The 16,906-nt window shown below is 39.2% G+C and overlaps 1 protein-coding gene across 6 annotated transcripts; it reads left to right on the forward strand.

Annotated features, from left to right (window-relative positions):
* The first annotated feature begins 991 nt into the window (after positions 1–991).
* On the forward strand, positions 992–16,800 carry LOC111595205 (embryonic polarity protein dorsal). Of its 6 annotated transcripts, XM_023308809.2 has the most exons (10): positions 1,066–1,308; positions 2,488–2,594; positions 10,648–11,046; positions 11,113–11,291; positions 11,350–11,744; positions 11,809–11,887; positions 14,530–14,634; positions 15,627–15,689; positions 15,752–16,371; positions 16,440–16,800. In XM_023308809.2, the coding sequence occupies exons 3-10, from the start codon at positions 10,667–10,669 to the stop codon at positions 16,716–16,718; spliced, it is 2,100 nt and encodes a 699-aa protein (XP_023164577.2). In that variant the 5' UTR covers positions 1,066–1,308; positions 2,488–2,594; positions 10,648–10,666; the 3' UTR covers positions 16,719–16,800. The 6 variants fall into 6 exon arrangements, with proteins under 6 accessions (XP_023164572.2, XP_023164577.2, XP_023164573.2 ...); XM_023308804.2 differs by lacking the exons at positions 15,627–15,689; positions 15,752–16,371; positions 16,440–16,800 and having other exon boundaries at positions 992–1,308; positions 11,809–14,577; XM_023308805.2 differs by lacking the exons at positions 1,066–1,308; positions 15,627–15,689; positions 15,752–16,371; positions 16,440–16,800 and adding an exon at positions 1,328–1,613 and having other exon boundaries at positions 11,809–14,577.
* The last annotated feature ends 106 nt before the right edge of the window (positions 16,801–16,906 follow it).

The following is a 16,906-nucleotide window of genomic DNA, read 5'->3' on the forward strand; positions in this document are numbered from 1 at the left end:
CTGTTCATTTTTATTGCTTATATATACATATATATTTATATATGAAGATAAGCTAAACGAATATCAAGAATCTTTGGGAATTGCCAGCATAAATGAAAGATTGTAAGGGGCACTGGAAACTCCTCTAGATCAAGCAGAATTACGAATTAAAATAAAGACTTGAATTCTGATTACAGATTAATTTCTTTTGCTTGCGCATCTTTCACTTTCGTTGCATGAATCAGCATTGAGGCATTTTCACAAGTGATGAGTTCCATGGAAATTCGTTATCCTGAATGTCAAAGTTCGAGCATAAAAGTGAAAGTCAAGCTACGCATGCTGCATGACGCGTGTGAGTCATGTGCTGTGGGGATTAGAGCTATTTGCCATAACAAATAACAAATGCCGGCGCATGATGATATCCTTTTCCAGGAATTGTAGCTTGAATCAGTCGCAGACAAACAAGCGGCTGTTGCCCATGCCACCCATGCCACCCAACCAGCTACTCAGCCAGACCGTATGGCCACAACAAAACGTTTTCATTCATAAAAGCGTGAAAAAGCTTTTCCTCGTGTGTGAGTCACCACCGCGAACAACACTGCAAGAAATTTCCAGTAGTCAGTTTTGCAATCAACGTGAGTCAGAGCTCAACTAAAGGCAACGCAGCTTAGCTTAACCAAGCTTCACTCAGCTGCTAAAGATTGTGACGTTGTCTCCCTCTCTGGGCCTCTCTCGCGCTCTCCTCTCTTGCACTTGCTGCATTACTGTTTTGCTGTCTTTAGCTCAACTGTTTATGATATTTGTGCTTGTCATGTCAAGCGCTCAAGTCAGCTCCACTCAGCTGTTAGCTGAGCTAAAGATTGTCACGTTATGTTTGGCACTCTCTCGCTCTCTCACTCTCTTGCGCTGCTCTTGCAGCTTGTTGTTAACAGCTATGGCTGCGTCACTGCTCACAGTCTTCGGCTCAACTGTGTGTGATCTTTGTTTTTGTGTGTTTTGCCCAATCAAACGAAAAGCTCTTGGCTTGGCGGCACTTTTTTTAATGGCGTCTGCGTGACTTGTTTTGCTGCTCTTCTTGGCTTTTCGGTTTAGTCTTCAATTCGCGGGCGACGTGATCGGTCGATCGTTGTCGTATTGCGCTTTTATAACTTTGCCTAACGCATCTTGCACAACAGCGCGCGCGCAAATGCTTAAAGCTCTCTCTCTCTCCATTTCTCTCTCTGCTGCGTACTTGTGGCGCAGGCAAGTTAAGAAAACCTGTGCATGCCAAGTGTAGACAAATTGTAGATAAAAATTAAATAAAATGAAAACGTAAACGTAAAGAAAAAGGTGCATAAAAATTTATAAAAGTTTCACTAGCCAATTTTTTTCACTTTGCAAAACAGCAAATGGAACAATCCAGCAAAATAATTAATAATAATTATAAGCAACAACAAAAACAAATCAATCTTGTGCAACGGGGCCAAAATACACGTACACTCGATAATGTGGCTAAGAATTTAATGTTTCGCTTTTCGCCGCGATTAGATTACGCCACTCAAAAAATTTGTTGTCAAACGCCGCTCGCCAAAGTTTGTAGAAAAGCTCGATAGACAATAACAGCGCACATATTTTGCATATGCGTGCGTGTGTGTGTGAGTGGATTGTACATCGAATTCAAATTAAGTCCGCCGCCGCGGCCACAATAACAAAAACATTGTTGATGATCGCATAAGTATAAAGCCCGGAATTCCCAAAAAGAAAACGACGTCATTACAAATGCGCGCGCTCTCCCACTCTCTCTGTCTGTCATCTCTTTATCTATCTCTCTTTTGCTTGTGCTCTCTCTCCCTCCCTCTCTCTCTCTGTCTCTCTCTAGTAGCTTGCGCTCTCGCTTTCGACGACAGTTCACCGCAAACTTCGATTTCTTAGCGTTTCATTAGTTTTCAATTTTGTGACTTTATGCTTTGTACTTTTTATACTCGTTCACAAATTTAAAGAAGTATATTGACTTCGTGCAATATTCCTCTGTCAACTACTTAAAATTTGAAATTTTCACTACAATAGTTTTTAGGCTCATCGAATATCTTGAGTCTCTAAAAAAATTAAAAGACTAAGTCACGAGCGAGTATCATGCAGTGCGTTGCAATTTCTACTCGACCTGCTGCTATTCTTCTATTATATCTCTCACACTTTTCATTTTTTCTCACTTTATTATCGCATAGTTCTTCATTTGCCTTGTGTGTCGCATTGACTCGCAGTTTTTCGCGCAAAAAAAAATTTTAATTTATTAAACTGAGAAAAGTTTTTATGTATATTAAAAAGTTATTGAAATAGCAAACCGGTTTCTGTAATGTGTACTTTATTGCTTCGGTCTGTCTGATAGAATAATCGTTAGCAGTACATGGAATATTTTGTAGACTATAAATAAGTTCGCATTACTTGTTTACTCAGTTTCAATTTACATAACAACATTATTTTTCAATTTCTATCGAGTGTCGCAGTGCCTCTAAACGTGTTCTATTCCAGATCTGAAAGTGCGCCCAACTTTTAACTGAAAACTATAAAAGCTATAGAAATCCAACAGAGAAACACTCGATGCATTTTAAGTTTCCCTTGAACACACATTGACTAAGGTGAGTAGTCGAAAAGTATTTGCCATGTCAATAATGCGAAGGGAACTTACTTATATATCTAACTAAAATCAAAATTTTTTGTTGTGAAAACCTCATTTCAATGAGTATTTAGAATGTTAAGTAAAAGTATCTCAGATATTATCAAAAATAAATTAAGTTTGATAAGAAATAACTCATAAGGGGGACTCACTAATCGGTTAAGGGGCGCTCTATCTTTATTTTGCGAGTATAAATAAATAGTTTTTAATCGAAATGAATATTTAAGAAATGGAAATACTTCAGATATATACTAATTAGTATTGTATGTATTAATTATATATTATATAATTATTAATCCTAATCTATGCTTTGATAGAGCACATAGAATTGCAAGCTGATCGCAGACTATAAATTGGCTCAAATACTATACTACTATTATACGACTAAATACATATAAATGTATATGTACATTCATATACATATATCAATGTATACATACATAAATATAAAATTTATATTATAGAAATGCATACATATATAGACACCTTGTCATCGGAAGTGCCTTCAACTTCGTCTGCAACGTGCAATGTGCATAAGTGCTATGACAAGCTCAAACTGCAAATATTCAAATATATGTACACATATACATATATATATATATATATATATAAATAAATATATATATATATATATGTATATATATATAGTACATAAATATGTACATACTTCTCATATCAGTAGTAATATGTTACTCATCTTCTGCAAGTCGATTACAACTATCAAAAATATACATTCATTTCTGATGGTAGCACCAATTCGCTTGCAGTGTATTTACAACCCCCTTGTAAAAGCTTTCACAAGCACTCCCCGTCTCTCTCTCTCTCTCTCTCTCTCTCTCTCTCTCTGTGCCTGTCTTTCTCTCTTTCGCTCTCTTTCTCTCTTGCCTGCTGTATCTTAAGCTGTTGTGTGTGGATTATAGAAACGATAAATGAAAACAGAAAAACTAAAACACCTGTGTACATGGCAGCGCAGTCGCAGTCGCTGCCGCAGTTGCAGTGCAGTCGCAGTCGACGTCGCCTAAAAGTTTTCTGTTTGTGTGTGTTTGTTTGTATATTTGTGTGTGTTTTTGGGGGGTGTGAGGAAAGCTTTGCCACCTGGGTTTCGTAGGCACTTGCATTTGTTTAGGGCGTCAAAAACGGCACGAGAATTTCCAATTGGATTTCATTTGAAGATCGACTCGTTGGCTCTGCGGTTGTGTTTGCACGGAAAAAATAACGGAAATACTAGACAAAATTATACGAGTCGAATAAACTTGTAGTGTGTGCAGAATCAATCGAAATTAAACTTGTCAAACATGCTCAGAGTTCCATTGAATAAACCTTAAGAAATTTTCCCAAAAATAAAAAATATAACGTATAAAAAATGTAAATCATGTCTTAACTTGTACCTGGCTAGCACTAAAGGTAATTACAGGTGTTGTGATGCTTTTGGCTAATTCAACGTAATTTTATATTGCACAAACGGCATGCAAAACCGGCTGCTGACTCAGTACTTAGTGTTAATTGTGCCTCTGTGTAAATGAGTGTTGGTGTGTGTGTTTGTGTGTTTAAGACAAATAACAACAACAAAAACAAATGAAAATAAAAAAGCCACAACAACTGCAAATATAGCAAGTAATGAAGAGTATAGTTATCTCAACTGTGCGATATACAAAGCTCAACTTGTGTCGCTAAAGCTAAGTCAACAAGCGCCATTTCGTGGAACTTTCGCGGGCATTTGATTGATGAAACGATATATGTGGTTCATTATCTAGTATATAGGACCATTACTTTCAATCATCAATCATAGTCATCAAATTGAAGTTGCATTGCTCAAGGTTTGACTTGATTGTTGAGCCTGACAGCGTGACTATTGATAACAACGAAAGTTATATAAGATATATAGATATTATATAAAACTGTCTAAAAGATAGATGTTAATGACTCTTTGAACTATTTCAAATTACGAATTACTGAAAAGAGAATACAAATTCCTGTTCTTGTTATTGCATTGAATCACCACCTAATGTGATTCAATTTTTAGGTCGGATTCAATTATGAATTACAATGAATATTTAGGCCAGAATTTATAGGCTAGATTTTGTAAAATGAGTTGCAGTGCTGCAGTTCTTAAGTTGGAACGAGTTACAATTCATTGTTTCTGTGTAATTGATTTCTTAAGTCGGAACTAGTTCAATACTTTCTAAATTTAGTTATACTAAAATTTTAATTAGCTTCCGAAATAGATTTATTGTTTCTATGTTTAATTTCCTCAGTTGGAAATAGTTCCATTACTGCATTTCATTAAATGACATATTTTCTAAATTTAGTTATGTTTCAATTCTTGAGTCGGAACTAGCTCGACAGATTTTGGTTAACGGCGGCATCAGCTATTTGTTATTTATTTGTATTTATATTTCAGCTGTAAATTGCTTGACGCCAGCGATCATTAAATGTTCTTGTTGTTGTTGTTGTTGCTGTTGTGCTTAGTTTTAGCGACAGTCTCGGCGTCTTTTTGGCGAGCATCTGTGGATTCGGAACTAGTTTAAGCTTGTTTTGAGACCAGCTTGAGGAATTCTGCTAGCTGCTACTTTGGTGTTGATCTTAATCTTAATTTGTAAAGCCTGGCGCCAAAGTTTTTTTTATTTTACTGGAAATAGCAAAAAACTAGAATATTTTAATCTATTGGAGAGATTCCATTGGCCGAACGGTCATAGCTGCCTGATTGGCGCCAGTTAGTTAATTCCTGCTCTACGTCTCCCTCTCTCTCTTCCTCCCACTCTCTCTTTCTCTTTTCTTCTCTTTTATTTTTGTTTGAGTGAGGGTTCCATCATTAATCAATTTTATGGTTTCAAACTTCGTTTTTATACCCTGAATCAATTGAAAATTAATGAAGTGGGTATAATGTGTTTGTTAAAATGTATGTAAAAACTGGAAAGTATATATATTATATATTGCTGAGTCGATCTGCCCATCGCTTCTGTTCGTCTGTCTATCTGTAAAGTCCGAAGACTCTACATGTTTGATTCTGCGCAGGGCCCAGGGTATGTTCTAGTCATGCACGCCCGCCTGAAGCAGTCTTGCTTGTTTTTTGTGAATCAATTCTGTTTGGTTTCTAATTCTACTTCGTTGCTGGAAACTCTCGACGTGTGTTTTTTGTATCATCGATTATTTTATTTGTGTACTACGTCGTTCCGTATCAAGCTATCTGATACGCATTTTTTTGTTCGGCCCATATCTGAAAGGCGGCAATTCGGTAGCTTATCTGCAGCATTTCGTGCGTCCGTTTCGTTTCGTTTTATGGTGCAGATATGTATTTAGTGCAGCCATGAGCAGGAGCTATAAACAGTGCTCTAACAAATAAATTGCCATATAATCGAATGTGCCAGACTCTGCAAAGAATATTAAATACCGAATATAATATCAATAAATTAATAATAAATTGAAGAAAATAAAAAATGAAACCCGTATCAGTGTACCGGGTGCCATTAGTTAGATACCTTGGATCCCACGCTGAGCAGCTGCTGTTAAACATTCCGATCTGATATCTGTATAAGTGTCTATTGGGAGGATTAGGCTACAGTTAGACTTTGGGAGAATTTACATCTTGTCTATATGCCAAAAGTCACTGACACTAGCTCTTAAGATATTCTTAAACAACAAAACTTTGAAATCGATTTTGATCGAGTGCATGGCAGTCAATCTAAAGCTATCAATAGAATCGATATATCGATGTAGAAGGACCTACATATAAAATTTCACCCCTTTAATTCTAATTTAATTGAAATGATTGTTACATATAATAATAGAGTCATTCCACTTACCGATCGAACCAGCTTTTTCGGTTACTGACCTTGCGTCCCAGATAAATATGTATGCAATTCTTAAGAATCACATCCATTAAATGTCATCACACGAATGCCAAAGAAACACGCGTTTTCTGAATGATTCTCCGCAGTGTGGGCCACACGAGCGAATTCCTAGCATTTTTCTCCTTCAAAAATTCACAAACTCAAATATTATATATACCTATACCTATATGCACATATATTATATCAAAACGTAATAATTATCTTAGTGAGATGAGTCACGAATTTCTTGGAAATTCTCTGGCTTCTGTTAAAGACGAAAACATTTCGTACAACAAGTCGTATTTAGTTTATAATTATCACATATTTTATAATGCACATATTTTGGCTAACCAAAGATTCATATAATTATTATCATATATAATAGATTGTTTGGGCAAAAGATTTTCAAATTGTCTTCTATGTTGCTTGATAGAAACGTTGACAAGTGTCTCTCTCAGTGCCCACTGAACGGAAATGCCAATAAATGCCATTACCAGATGCCCAATATATATATAAATATAGATACATGAGTATATATGTATATATACATATATCCATATGTATCTACCTGAATAATCTGTTTATTGTGAACATAAAGTAAAATTTGCATATTGTGCATTTACAAGAATCCGTTCAGATTAACAAATTTCTATCGAAATTTTGCTTTTTTTTATAATTATTGGAGATTATATATATAATGATTTGTTGACACAAGTGCTCGAGAGTTTGTTGACATCGCCAACAGTCAGTCCATTCAGAAGCAGTTTTCCTAGCTAATCTGAAACAATATATTTATAAACTACGACATGCGACATATCGTTCTGTTTTTTATTTGCCTTTCAACAAGGAAATTGGGAGAATTTTTTGTGCACAGCTTACATACAGGCAGAACGATGGATGCCTCAAAATCCATCAGAAAACAGAGAAAATGTTGCATTCGGACAGAACCGACTGCATAATACACGCTCATTAGGTAAGGTCAGAGAAATGATTTCAAAAATATTTTTATTAGTGGTTTATAGATCCATCTAGGCAGCCTATAGAAGAGATCGGCAGTTGTACAAATGTAGTTTCTTGACATTTGCCACAGGACAGAATGAGCATAGTCCCTCTCTGAATACCTTCATGAAATCAACATGATGGTAGATGATATATAAAGTACTTTCTCAGATGAGGATATATTCCCAATTTCATGTATCCTTCTATTTGCTCTATGTTTTCCATACTTCAAGGCTGTGGCCATCTTAAAATCTGAAAGGATTTCTGATCCATAAAACCAATATAGTCGTTTACATTCTACGAATAAGTATAACATATATACAGTTGAACATGCTATATGCTACATTAGGCACACGTACATTTCTTTCTAAAGCTAACAATTTAGGAGACAAATTTGAAAAACAGAAATAGCAGAAAAAGCTTCGACGACAACCAAAAAACAAAATGAACTTTTAGGGAGGAGAATATAGAAAATTGTTCGAATGAAAATTCGCTCGCATTATTCGTTTGCTGTTCAGTCTGTGGCCGATATTCAAGAAATCAAGACGTGCGTTTAATAACAAAAATACAAAAACAGAATCAAAATTATAGTATAACTCTACATATATATCAGAAAATCGTGCTCTATACTATATATACTTTGCTTATTTTTCCGGACCGGTTCGAACCGGTTAAGACTGCAAAACGAAAATCAAATCGAGTGTGGCCTTTAACACAAATAATTGTGAATATTTTGCACAAATCTTGTGCCAAAGGAAAAACTGAGAGAACTTTAAACAATATTTGTATTCAATAACCAATCGCCGGAACAGTTTTGAAATTGGAAAGGAAAATTTTGAGTCAACCACAGTGAAAGGTGATTATAAAGTGCGAAACAGAAAAATTCTTTTCGAAATTCTATAAAAATTCATAAACTGTTCAAAATATTACAAATATTGGCCTTTGGCCAAATTATTATGTTCCACATTTGTCTAATACTCAAATTTATGACGTAATATTTGTAATAATGTGAATCTTGAATGCCATATACTAGCTTTTTATTATATATGAACTATATTCCATAAAATAATGCATATATGTGTGCTCCCATAAAAGCCTAAATGCGAGGCACATTCGCAATGACATGCGAATTGTCTTTGCTTTTGCTTTTACTTTTTCGCTTGCTTTGCTTCGATTTGATTTGCTTTGCTTTTTAATTCACTTTTTCAGTATTATCCAAATTGACTGCGAATTTATAGCCCAAAAGCTTATTTGTATTATGCTAGCTGCCTTCATAAGATTTATGCCCCTAATGTTTTTTCCTTTGCTCGTTCATATAGTGAAAACGGGCATTTTGCCCAACGCCAATGCGCGTTTCTCGATCTATTGAAATTTGAAGTGAACTCTTCGAACTGCATGTATCAATAGATGGACAAACGCTCAAATTGCTTGATTCCTACTTGGAATTGGATCCACATTAGAATCCTAATATGATATATATTAAAGTTATACAGCATTGGGCACTATAGGGGTTGCAAATCGGCCAGAGAAGACAGAGATATGTTGGCCTTCTCTATACATGGAACAATACTTTATATGATATATTTATTTTTATGGAAATATTTAATCGATTTAGCTGATCTTGTAGCTTAGGCGTGTATTATACAGTCGGTTACGTTCGATTGCAGCTGCCTTTGTCAATTTCTTTTGGCAAATAGCTCCCTTTACTATTTATATATATGTAAATAGTTAAAACCTGTATAGTCAAATCTATTTATTAATTTTAAAATTAATAATTTGTCTCTCTAGAGAAAAGCCATAAAGTAATATATTTAAAAAAAAATTGTGACTTACTTAATATATTAAATAAATATATAATATACACAAAAAAAAAAAAAAATATATATATATATATATATATATATATATATATATAATAAATATTTCCCTAAATATGATATAAATATATTTAAAGACTATAAAGAGTTTTTATATGTTTTTATATATATTTTTTAACTACAGTCTTATATTCTTTCAAATTTGACCAAAAAAAGAAAAACATAGAAAACTATGGTTATTTTATTTTTTTTAATTAACTAACTAAAAGTTTACAAAATTGGCAACACTTTCACATTTGGCTTCGTTTGTTTCCTTTCAACATTTACCCCATGCCATGCCGTGCAGACCAATTGACGTATTCTTTTAATGGCAGACCAATGTCTAGACGTTCTGTGAATCGAATCTCTGAGGTCATAGACGACTAATGTCTGTGTATATAGTATATATACTATATATCAATAGTATATTTTTATATAAGCGACAATGAGCGATCTTTAGTCAAGCATTGATCAAACGAGACTTTTTATGTTTTGGAATAAAACAAAATCTTTGGGGAGGCCACTTTGCGAGTCAGTCTTATATATGTTCCGCTGTAAATATATATATTTATCTATACTACCTGCTGGGCACTTGTTCTGCTATATAGATCGAAAGCGCGCTGTGTGGAGCTGCTTGTCGCACACGCATTACGCAAAATGTTATTTTTAAATGGATGTCCGATGCTAACTTGGCTATGGCCTGGCCCAGACCAGCAGCAGCAGCAGCAGCAGCAGCCGGTTCCACACACACACACACACACTAATACCCAAACAGCCAGACACACACACGTGCGGTCAACTGCAGTGGAACAAAATGATCTAACGAGTCGTGTAAATATTTAAATGCAAAGCAATCATATTGCAATGTACACAAACGCCCACGTTTCGTGTTTTTGATGACTCTTTGCTGCTGTCTAGAATGCAAATTTTGTCAGCGGTTTAGATAAATCAAAGAGTTTAAGACTCTGGCATATGCTGTCTGTCTACGGCTATGCTAAGAAAATATAATTCGCAGAAATTGACACACAAAATCATATTGAAAATGTGGTCTATAGATAAATCAAAGAGCTGAACTCGATTTTATATTGTCTCCTTTTATCAACCATATTTATATGATGTCTATTGAAGGGGTCTGCTTTCTTATAGCAGCCAATATTCTCTTTTTTTCTCGGAAATCAACAGAAAAAGAGAAGGACAAATTGTGTTGGGCACTATTATTGGTATGCGTCGTCATTGTCGCCTTTGGCTCAACCGAGGCGTCATCGCGTCTGCCAAGAATTTGGCGTGTTGGCCTAAGCATCTGAAACCCTTTTCGCCTTTCTATTTGCAGTTAATATTTTGGCCTTGAAATGTTTCCAAATCAAAACAATGTGGGCGCTGCGGGTGCAGCAGGCGATGCCCAGCAGCTCAACTACAATGGCCTACAGCAGCAGCAGCAGCAGCAGCAGCAGCAACAGCAGCAGCAGCAACAGCAACAACAGCAGCAACAAACTCAACAATTGTCACAGTCCACGAAGAATGTGCGAAAGAAACCGTATGTGAAGATAACGGAGCAGCCCGCCGGCAAAGCATTGCGTTTTCGCTATGAATGTGAGGGCCGCTCGGCTGGCTCCATACCCGGCGTCAACTCGACGCCCGAGAACAAAACCTATCCAACCATCGAGATTGTCGGCTACAAGGGACGCGCCGTAGTCGTTGTGTCCTGTGTCACCAAGGATACGCCATATCGGTTATTATCAAATTGCAGTTGCAGCTTGAGCTGTTTCTTAACTGTCGCATCCATCTCTGTCCACAGTCCACATCCGCATAATCTGGTAGGCAAGGAGGGCTGCAAGAAGGGCGTCTGCACCCTGGAGATCAGCAGCGAGACGATGCGAGCCGTGTTCAGCAATTTGGGCATTCAGTGTGTCAAGAAGAAGGACATCGAGGCGGCGCTAAAGGCGCGCGAAGAGATTCGCGTGGATCCCTTCAAGAGTAAGCGAACAAGCAACATAAACTGAATTAATACAATACTTAATAAGTGTTCTTTTAGCTGGATTCTCGCATCGCTTTCAGCCATCGAGCATTGATTTGAACTCGGTGCGTTTGTGCTTTCAAGTATTTATGGAGAGCGAGCAGAAGGGACGCTTCACTTCGCCTCTGCCGCCCGTCGTCTCCGAGCCGATCTTCGATAAGAAGGCCATGTCCGATCTAGTTATATGCCGGCTGTGCAGCTGTTCGGCCAGTGTGCTGGGCAACACGCAAATCATATTGCTGTGCGAGAAGGTGGCCAAAGAGGATATCACGGTGCGTTTCTTCGAGGAGAAGAACGGTCAGACGGTGTGGGAGGCTTTAGGTGATTTTCAGCACACGGACGTGCACAAGCAGACTGCCATTACGTTTAAGACGCCGCGATATCATACGCTTGAAATAACGGAACCCGCCAAGGTGAGCCAGCACTCGATTCCCATTTCACTTGCCACAAACTAATTGTTTTTGGTTTGTCTGCCAGGTTTTCATACAGCTGCGTCGACCCTCGGATGGCGTTACCAGCGAGGCTCTACCCTTTGAATACGTGCCATTGGATTCAGGTAGGCATACGTTCTGGAATCTTCATCGGCATCTTAAGAGGAAGCCCGATGAAGACATCTTTCAGCAAATTCTAACGATCGATGCGGTCGATCGATGCTCGGCCAAGCGCGAGACCCCCACGATTGAGGTAATTGATCTAAATACGCCCACCTTGGAGCAGCCAGAACCTCAGCTGCAGCAGGTAGCAGTGGCGGTGGCGGTGGCGGAGGCAGAGGCGGCAGCGGCAGCGGCAGCCGAGGATCTCACAGATCAGACACCATTAGACATGGAGGCAGCAGATGCTGAAGCTGAGGCGGAGCGACTGCGCACTGAATTGGAAATCGATACGATCATTGATGAAAAGGTGCGCGAATTGGAGCAGCTGGAGCTGGAGCAGCAACTGGAGCAGCAGTTGGCAGCGCCAGAGCCGCATCAACTAACGGCCAACGACAAATGCAACGAGTGGATGAAGTCCAATGAGCTGCTACAACAGCCTCACGAGCCGAGTCCAGATCCAGTTGATGGCGAAGTCGAGGCCGACGACAGCGATGCCACAGCCGAAACTCAGGTGGCCGCCACGGATGAGGACAAGACGCTCAACGAGCTGCTCGAACAGGTGGCCGAGTTGGATGAGATCTACACAGACTTCGTAATGCAGCGGGACACTTACAATAATACACTGCAGAACGAGCTGCAGAGCATGGACAGGCCGCCTTTGCAGGTGGAGGATAGCTTCGATGATGCAGCCACCTATACAAGTCTGCAGATCGCCTTCAAGAATCCAGTAATCATACCCATGGATGATATCATGCCCCCGACACCACCCATGTCGCAGTGCGCGCCAGAAGATGCGCAGCACTACGATGCAGTAGAGGTGAACTCACAGCAACAACAGCAGCAGCAGCAGCAGCAGCAGCAACATCAGCAACAGCAACAACAGTTGCAACACCAGCAAGAGTTACTTAAAGAGTACGAGATGGAAAAACGTGCACAGGAGCAGCTTGAGCTGGAGGCAGCTCTGATGCTTGCAGCTGCTGAGGAGGAGAAGTTGCCGCCGCTGCCGCCCAAACGTCTGCGCAAACAGGACAGCAATGCTGAGAATCGCTCGATCGATGCGAACAGCGATGCGGCGTCCCCAGCTAAGGATAAGCCACGCCTGCCGCCTCCAATCATACACCCACGCGTCGTCGATTTGCCCGCAGCGCCTACAAAGAAGCTGCCACAACCACCGGAGACAAAGCCCAAGCTCAAGCCGAAGCCCACAAAGAATCCGAATTTCAATACGCTGCCCAGACAAAAGAAGCCTGGCTTCTTCTCCAAGCTGTTCGCGAGGCGTAAGAGCAAGCCGGAGCTAATGGATCGCAGCAATGAGAATTGTTCGAGACTCGGCTCGAAGCCGGCCAGTGCCACAGCCAGCAGTGAGCCCAGCTTGGATAATCTGAATACTCGAACGGCCAAAAGCAGAGCAACCAATGTGGTGCTGGGTCCATTGAAGTCGGATGGCACTGGTGCCACGGCCACACCTCGGAAAACTGGCAAATCTGGCAAGCCCTGCGGCCGCAGCGTGAGCAGTGTCTCAGGCAAGCGACCCTCGTATCTGAACGCAGATGTGGTGCATATTCCACTGAAAGGCGACAGCTCCAGCAGCTTGCAACAGTCGCCCAATGAGGCCTACTCGAGTGCCAGCACAATAACAGTAGGTGGCCAGCTGGACAGACGCACTGCGTCCGCATTGCAGCTGGCCGAGATACCCATCAGCGAGGGCGGCATGGAGCTGGTGGCCATTGCCGATCGCCAGAGCTTGCACAACTTAGTCAGCTCGATCGAGGCGCACTTCAACGTGAAAATGGACCCCAATTTGGATCTCACGGAAGTCGAACATTTTGCTCTATACACGAGTGTGCCACCCCAAGCGACGGTCAGTGAATTCGACGAGACGTCCGCCTACTATGCATCTGTGGATGCTGGCGAGATTCTAACACCTGACCAGGTGGCCAAGCGACTGGCGGCAGCAAACGGCAATTGAATGCTGCAAACTCACTTGCAGCTCTACGAACAACAACAATCGACTAAACAATTTAGCTGGTCAGCTGAGGAAAGGGATGCTATATCCAATCCGACCTGGCCAATTTGTATGATTAGATAAGCAAAGGATCTCTTTGCCATTGCAATCGTCGATTGCATATTGTAATATGTATTTTTTTAGCCCTACGAACAAACTTCGCATCGACTAAAACAGTTTGTATTGAACGGATTCCATAGCGAATTCCTCTACCCTTAATCATCGACTAAAACAATTTGTGTGGTTAGCTAAGAAAAGGACTTGAAGTCCTTAAACCAGTTTACACTTGGCAAAGAGCGCTACGTGAACCAAGCGTTCAAGCGTTCGCCTAAAATTTGTAATTGTATTTGTTTTAGAACCTGTTGACACGCAGCCTGTATACCCTGTATTAGATGGGTATGCCAATTTTGTAAGCGTTTGTCAACGGAACTTGATTTGTGCAGCAGCTCGAACTTTTCGCTGCTCAATTTTGTCTTGAGGGTGCGCTGAGTCGTCGCACCCAAATTTTGTATTTAATAGATCTAAGGGTTCCTTGAACCGAGTCAAGACTTGTCCAGCTTGTTGGCAATTAAACGAATTGCTATACTCTCTTTTTTATAGATCCAGCACACTTGAGGCGGAAACGTCAAAAGACTGGCGGCGATCCCATGCACCTGTTGCTACAGCAACAGCAAAAGCAGCAGCATCACAATGATCATCAAGATCGTAAGTTTTCCCATTTTCACAATTTTCTCTTGGTGGTGGGTGGTTGGTCTTTCGTCCTCTCTGTCTCTCTCTCTCACTCGCCTTCTTCTGTCCATTGTGATCACGCGCTACTGTTTCTCTTTTGTGTGTGTGCGTGTGTTGGATCTATCAACTGCGTAGGCAGAGTTGCCCTGAAGATATCCAACTAGTCCATAGACAACTTATCGTACCCATAATGTTTCGTATACCAAAGACTTGGCAAGTTCTATGATGTATTAATCGTATAGACTATTAGAAAATATTAATATTAAACCAGGAAATCTAATCGAAAACCAAACAATGCACAAATATTAAAAACTATGCAAAAACTAAATACAAATTATACTTAAATAAATACGTAGCATAAATATATATGTAGCCATAAATATTGTTGTTGGAATTTTATGCAAAAGAAAAGAATAAAAAATAATTATTATTGCTTTGCTAATCGGGCAGAAAATACGAAAAGAAAAATTAAACAAAAATTTGATATTTTTATACAAAAACAAAAAAAATTATCGAAAATACAAATATTCTTGCAAAACACTTTTATAAAATATTTAGATTAATAAAAAATAAAAATAATGAGAAATACAAACTTTATAGTTTTAACTTTACTGAGCTTTTGAAAAAAGATTAAATGAAGTAAGTTTTTAATAAGCCAAATTTTGCATGAGTTTTGTGTTTTGTTAAATAATAAATAATTTTTTTAATATTTAATATTTTTTATATTTTATAAATAGTTTTTTATGATTGTTACATTTTTATTTAATTTGTTTAATTCGATAGAATTTTTATATTTACTTTTTAATATGAAGAATTGAATAATTTTATTTTTGCACGATTTTTAAACTTTTCACAAATTAAATTCAGCTAAGCTTTTTCTTAATATTGTTGATTTTGGCTTGCTTCTGCTCCACTAGTTGCCTTTGTTTGTTTCATTGTTTGCTAACAATTTTGTGCACTGCTTCTAGGTCAAAACAACATGAACTGTTGGAATGCACAGAATATTCCGCCTATCAAAACCGAACCAAGAGGTGAGTCAATATATGAATATTATATGTATATTTGTGTATTCATAATTTGTTTATATACTCAGATACCTCACCACAGCCGTTTGGCTTATATCGTGCTCCGCCGGAATTGACGCCTTCGCCGCAGCCATTGTCCCCGTCAAGCAATTACAATCAGAACAGCACTCCGTCGCCCTACAACATGGCAGCATCATCAGCGCCCAACAATGCACAGCAGCAGCAGCAACAGCAGTTGATGTCGCCCAATCATCATCAGCAGCAGCAGCAACAACAGCAACAGCAACAGCAGCAGCAACAGCAGCAGCAGCAGCAGCAGCAATATGTTACTGGCGGCGCTGGCACCCTAGAGCTGGGAAACAATTACAACCCATTCACGCAACAGCTATTGGCGCAGCATCAGCAGCAGCAGCAGCACCAGCAACAGCAGCAACATCAACAGCAACTGCAATATAACACGAATGCAAATCCCTTTGTAACCGCTGGCAGTGCAACGCATTGGGAGAGCAAATTCTCAGCCGTTGCTGTTGCTGCTGCTGCCGCTGTGAATGCAGCGCCAACTGTTGCCAATAGCAACAACAACAACAATCTAAGTAATCTCAACAATCCATTCACAATGCACAATTTGCTGACTTCGGGCGCGGGCGCTGCTAGCAATCTGCAATGGAATCTGACCACGAATCATTTGGTAGGTATAGAAACAAGGCAACAGTTTGAATAACTCTCTTGAATGACGCTTCTGATAAATGCTTACAGCAAAATCAACATACTCTGCAGCAACATCAGCAACAGCAGCAACAGCAGCAGCAGCAACAGTTGCAGCAGCATATAACACCAATGCATCAGCAATACGACAACACAAACACCAACAACAACGATAACAGCAACAATGCAAACAATGAGAACGGTCCAACGATTAGTAATCTGTTGAGCTTCGACAGCGAGCAGCTGGTGCGCATCAACTCGGAGGATCAGCAAATGTTGCGCCTCAATTCAGAAGATCTGCAAATATCAAATCTATCCATATCTACGTAATATTATTAACTAAACTCTGTTGTTTTAAGCCTTAAGTCCTGTGTGTTTCATACAAATTGTAAAATGCGTGTTTTTAGTATAATTTTTTGAATACGAATGAATTAAACGTTTTAGAAGTTAAAGATTACAATTGTATACTGGTTTTGTGTAATGTTCGCCTAGCTTTCTAGTTCTCCATTGCAGCTAGA

The sequence above is a fragment of the Drosophila hydei genome, unplaced genomic scaffold (assembly GCF_003285905.1).
Source record: "Drosophila hydei strain 15085-1641.00,03,60 unplaced genomic scaffold, DhydRS2 tig00000172-arrow-pilon, whole genome shotgun sequence".
Classification (NCBI taxonomy): domain Eukaryota; kingdom Metazoa; phylum Arthropoda; class Insecta; order Diptera; family Drosophilidae; genus Drosophila; species Drosophila hydei.